Source organism: Rhamphochromis longiceps, linkage group LG13 (genome assembly GCF_057381845.1).
Source record: "Rhamphochromis longiceps isolate RC_006_pf linkage group LG13, R_longiceps_female_GT1.1, whole genome shotgun sequence".
In the NCBI taxonomy this organism is placed as follows: Eukaryota; Metazoa; Chordata; class Actinopteri; order Cichliformes; family Cichlidae; genus Rhamphochromis; species Rhamphochromis longiceps.
The window spans coordinates 25,282,301-25,288,300 of NC_140569.1; the positions used below are offsets into that span (position 1 = coordinate 25,282,301).

Genomic DNA, 6,000 nt, shown 5'->3' on the forward strand with positions numbered 1-6,000 from the left:
TAATAATAATGGTAATATCCTTTATAATGGAAAGATATCCTATTGTCGCTTCGGTTCCTGCAATGGACAAAAATTCATGGTCACCGGCAGGGATTCAGGGTCAGCTGCTAACACAGGGGCTTGAACCCAGGTCTTACAGTCAAAGAGCAGTCTTCTCAGCACACTACAACACCCTTCTGGCCCTTTCCTTTTCAACCTTTAGATCTTCAACATTGGGTCAGAAGACGTGGTCATAACCTGATGGCCTGCCTTTGACCAGCATCCGGTGTTAAGCAAGTGTTTCGAAAGTTTGAGATGGATGGGAAGAGAGAGAAGCGTGGCGGGGTGTCAAGGCCCGTAGCCTCAGCCTTGACCCTCGCACTCCCTTATCCGAACCTCATCACTCCTCTTCCCCCTGACATTTGAACTCCAGCCCGAAGGAGCTGTGACCTCAGAGTGGCGTGTCACTGAACGTCCGGTTGGCCTGACAGGAACAGGGTCTGGAGCCACTCAGAGAGAAGAGACACTGATGCAGCCAGAAGTGAGTGAAGAAGAAAAGGAAAGTTGTTTATGTGAGGAGCGGATGTTTGGATTGCCTTGAGTAAGAGAGAAAGATCTCTGCTCAGTATTACTGTTTCACTTAATAGGCCATCTTCAAGCTTCATGCTTCTCTCCATGTTTTCCTGTTTAATGTAAACTCGTCAGTATCTTCACGAGGCGACACTGTTGGACAAGTGTAACTTTGTAATAACTGCAGTGTAAGTGGACTGTCACCGTGATGAAGAACATGAGGAGGCGGCGTGTCGTGAATGGCCCGAAGGAAGCCGAAGAAGCATCAGATGTTTAAATCTTTTCACTTTGATTCCATTGGGACACAATAATCCTTCACGGCCCAAAATGTTGTTCGTGAGGAAGTTGCATAACATGTTTACATCTTTTTAAAATCAATTTTGCCACCCGCTGTGTTAAAACCTAGAGCTGGTATCCTTTATTTATAAGTTAGTGTCAGCCTTCCTTCAATTATGTGACTCAGCAGTTTCTCGAGAAGGGTGGAAAAGACAGTAGTTGGGGCATTACTGAGCAGGGAAACGAGGCTAATAAATAAAACATGAATCAACTGTGTGGAAAATTCTAGCTGAAGTATGAGAATATCTAAATGGTGAAAAAGCCTCGGGGCTTTATGCTTCTAACAGCTCTCTTCTTTCCCTTGGCTTGTTTTTCAGGTAGTTTGTGTGCAAGTTAGATGCCAAAGTTGTAGATAGATTGACATTTGGATCTCTGTACGCCACCACAATGGACTGAAGTTAGGCAGTTGAACTGAGAGGCACTTCAGTCAAGAAATGGTCCAAAATTCCTCCACATTGTTTTGGACGCTACTCGAGCAACTACAGGAAACATCTGATGGACGTAGTTGCTGTTAAGAGGTTCTACAAAATACAGAAACAATCTGGTAACTTAACATATTCATTTTACATTAATTATAAATAACAGGATTATATTTAATACTTGGATGCAATTCATTTGGTTCAGGTCTAGAAGATGGTCAAATGGACATCACTAAGTAGGCCTTTACTGCAGGTGCCTTCAGTTGATGCTTGTTCGCGCGTCTTACGGCAGGTTTTCTTTCCCCCGATGCCCTGTCCATGCAGCTTTGCATGGAAATACCCAGAAACTATTTTAAAGATCGTCAAACATTTTATTCTTATATAATGACGTGTCAAAATTCATTAAGGGTGCTAGGGAGGTCATCAGATGTCATCTTTATGGGTGAAAGAGTTCAGATTCAAAATTCTACAAATGTTCCATTTCTTTGCCTCGCTTTCGATTGATTGATTGAATGTGAGCATATGGTCTTCATGTTTTGTTTTATTTTATTTTTTCCTTAAACATTTTGGTTTTGCTTCTCTGACCAGTAGATTCCTTCCTTTTTTATCTGGAATCCACCAAATGGGTCTGTAGGCCCGTTTTGTTTTTCAGCCCTAATGAAGGCCTCCCTCACTCTACAAGTCATTAGACCACATGTTGAACATTAGCCAGAACAGCCACAGAATGCAAATACAGCACTTAGAAACAACTCTAGACATATTATTACCTTGATTTGACCCGAAAGAAATAACAACAGTCCACACCTGGCCTTGAAACCGCTTATCAATGAATTGTCCGATTACTTACGAGCCTGTATAAACAGACGGAGAATTTAATCAAATGATTTTAATTCCTAAACAGTTAATGTGGTATTTTTTGCTACGTATTTGTGATTTTCACTTATTGTTTATCCATCTGAAGTTATGCGAATATTTAAAATGTCCCACTGGTGAGTCTTTTTGCTTGAATCTTAGACTTTTCCTTTGAATCTGCTCTGCCGATTAAGCCATCATCTGTCTTGGCAGCGGTTTAGGCCTGAAACATTGTAACAGATTACTGCAGCTGAGGTTGACTCGTATTGCTCTCAACAAGTCTATCATGTCTAAACACATCCGAGGTCCAGTTACAGTGCTTTTTGAGTTTCCTTTTTTGTAAATGTAAGATTTCTTTTATAGAAAAGACTCACTTTGCATTTTTTTTTCTCCCTGTTGTTTTTCCAGTTGTTGATGTGATCAGGTTGTATTTGGCTGTATTGCAAATATTTTAGAAATTAGTCAGAGATATGTGTGCTCGCATCTTCTTCACCAGCTGCTCAGCTGTGAGCCACATGGATGATGTCAGTGGAGTGATTAATTGTGAAGCCCTTAGTTCTCTTAATACGACATCTACTTAGGCCTTTTTGACTGATGTGCCTGACAGGAGAGTGCGCTTCACTCTGCTACCTGCTCCAGAGTTGTTTTTTCTTTTTCCTTTTTTCTCTAGGTTTCCAGGTCAGGATTGCTTCAAGCAGGACACTTTTAATGGATCAGTTGTTATATGCAGAGTATTTAGGGGAGATATGCATTTCAGAAGACAAAATAAGCATTTTGCAATTGTTTAACTAGTAGACTACATGGTGTGATAATGGACTAAGAAGATAAATAAAAGCATTTAAGAGTCCTACTTGTATGACTGCAACATTTATTGGGTAGTTTCTGACACAAGAGACTTGTAGATGTTCCAGTGCATTTAAAAAAAAAAAAAAAAAGTCATTTTCTGACTGAAATGGGAAGTTTATGAGTGAGGCTGAGGTAGAGTCATACCTCTGTACAGTATATTTGGCTTTGCTTTGCTCAGTATGTACTCCCTGCTGTGCTTGGCTCAGTGTCTCACTCCTGGAGGCGGCAGGTTTAGTGTCAGTGAGGGTCAGTGTATTTCAACCCTTTTTTTCCACATCTGACTCTCCAGAGAATCATTCTTAGCTTCTGCACACATACACTTTAGAGATTAGTAGTGTTTTACTGGTCCATCAGAGCTGTAAAAACACTGCTGGCAGTGTATGACACAGGACCTAATGAGATGCTGAGTTTGGCAAGCCAGCAGGGAGCAAGGCCCTGTAAACAAGGCCTGCTAACTAGCCTGCTCACGCACCACTTTGACCCCAGGTTTAGGGCACAGAGGAATTAAAACTGAAGGGGGGGGGGATGTTTTCTGCTCCTCCAACACTTTCTCGGAATAATGGTGAATTTCTGCCAAGACACTCAGAGGTTAACTCAAACGAGCGAGGGAAAATAAGGACATTGTTTATAGTGCTTGATGTGTCTACACTGGTCCTCATTATGTTCTCATATGTGCCTGTTTTCGTCTAGGAGATGCTCGGGCCGTGAGGGATTTGGGCAGAGCTCTGGTGCTATACAGACGGACTGTCATGCCCTATGCAGCCTACTCCCGCAAACGCAAGGGCTCCAGCGACGAGATGGAGGTGCAGCAGTACGCCAGCTTGGTTGGCCAGGACTGTGCTGAAAGGATTTTGCTTTATCGCTCGTAAACACAACACATCATATTACCTTTGAATAAACGTAAATACATACTCCCTCGGCTGTTTATGTATGTCGCTGTTTATGAAAGTGCTTTCTGACGCCTATCCACGTAGTCTCACCGTGCTTACCCTCCTGTATATGCTGACCATGCAGCAGCCGATGGCAATCTACTGCATGTATGGCCTCATTCACTTATTCATTTATGAGTTCTATTTTTTTTAATCTGTCAACACCACTGTTCTGGGTTCATTCTTTTTTGTGTGCACCATTTTGATTTACTACATGGACAAGTTCATTAAATGGATTTTTTTTGTAGGAAACTATTTGGAATATATTCAGTGTATCTGCAGTACAGCAGAGAACAGAAAAGAATGTGTTATTCTTTTATTTTCAAAAAACGTTTCCAAAATTTCAACAAAAAAATTCAAAAGTTCCTAATTTGCTGTAACTTTTTTAACAGTTTAATGGTGCATATGGTCAATGAGAAGAAACTCAATTAGAAAATAGCAGGCAGCAGAGTAACTGCAGCTACACTGCTGCCTTTCTCTCTTATGTCACCGTGGGATGCAACCATCTCGATTGATAAAACAAACTCAGTTTAAGCTCAACTTGTAATAAATTTGCTTTACATCTGCTATAGCTGAGGTACAGCAACTGGTGCAATACAAACACACACAAAAAAACAGGTCTAGACATAAACAGATGAGCCAAAGAAAAATTTATAGTGAACAGATTGACTAATGCAATCATATTCATGTACCCTTACGCCCCTATCGCATATCCTCCCTTTGACTTTTTTTCTTTCTTTTTGGCACCTCTCTTAATTGTGTATGCTTCAGTGCTGATCTGAAAGAGTGTTTGACTGCACCCGGGTTCGTATCAACATCGCCACTGACACTCACCAAGCATGCTTTTTTTTTTTTTTTTTTTTTTTTTTTTTGAATGCCTGGTAATTAAAAAATTTTCTTTTATTATTGTTGGTATTATTATTTGCATAAACTGCGTCCCAAAAAAATTCACCTCAGCATTGTAAAGATTTTATCACTTGAGTTCATGCTTGAGGTCAAGCAAACAAGACATTGTTTTCAATACTTTTGATTTTAAGTGTTGCTTTTCTTTTCCTTTGAATATTGACTGTTATTTTTGATGAAGTTGAATAAAGGAGTTACAGCCTCCCTGATTGGACTTGATGGCTTTTCTTTGCATGCAAATTATGCAACACAATGCCGATTCCACTGGCTGAGAGATTTTTGGAAACATGTCAGTAACGTGTTGAGTCGTTCAAGTCTCTTTCTAAACTGTGTTAATTTTCACACATACAGTAGTTCATGTGTGAAAGCTTATATCTCCTGAAAAGCACATGCATACCCAGAGATAAGCGCTTCAGTTGGACTTCAATTAGGCAAAGCAACAGGTGTTGGATACATGAGCTGGCAGAACGCAGATGTACATGGCTTCTTACCGCAAAAGGTTTTCGCAGCAGTTTGACTCGTGGCCTGACCTGATAGCAGCCAGGGATCTCGTCTCACAACAAAGCACGTGTTGTCGTCTGTGCTGTAAACACAGGAATCTTAACTTGATGCCATGGCACGACAGGTTTATGAATCTCACTTAGTTGGCAAGATCTGCTGAATGTAAGGCAGGAAAGTTGTGCAGTAAGAGAATCTGCAGATCTTCCTACAATCTTAATACAAGGCTTTAATGTGAGGATAACCAAGTAGTGTGTGTGCTACCCCCATAATCCAGATAGGTAACTATCCTCCTTGTTCTAGATACTCTCCTAGAGTCACATAATCACTCAAATGAGTGAAACTTGTAACCTTAGCCCGTAAGTGTCAGCTTGACCCTGCCGTGGAGCTGTGTGCACGATGCAGCTCTGCTCTCTGGTGTGGCCCGACACGGCCCACATTCAGCCAGCCCACTTGTCTGCACCCAATCTTGAGAAAACGATGTAGAGAGTCAGTCTCTCCAGTTTAAACTCAGCCTGGGTTTAAGAGCAGCCTGTGTCCTAAGGAATTAAACCAGATTGACAGGCTAATTCTCCAAGAAGGGAACACTGACGCTGGCTAGTTGCCACTTTGGATTCAATGTTTCTCTCCCACATTAGGCATGCTCCCCCCCACCCCCTGACCTTAAT

The 6,000-nt window shown here is 41.4% G+C and overlaps 1 protein-coding gene across 5 annotated transcripts in view; it reads left to right on the top strand.

Annotated features, from left to right (window-relative positions):
• The window catches only part of ate1 (arginyltransferase 1), a 54,052-nt gene extending 48,995 nt beyond the window's left edge, over positions 1-5,057 (top strand). For 4 of the 5 annotated variants that reach the window (XM_085428678.1, XM_085428681.1, XM_085428683.1 and 1 more), the window contains one exon: positions 3,693-5,057. In XM_085428678.1, coding sequence (XP_085284804.1) covers positions 3,693-3,871 — 179 coding nt within the window. In that variant the 3' untranslated portion in view covers positions 3,872-5,057. The remainder of the gene's footprint in view (positions 1-3,692) is intronic. The other variant, XM_085428682.1, reaches the window with a different exon arrangement.
• Positions 5,058-6,000: the final 943 nt, after the last annotated feature.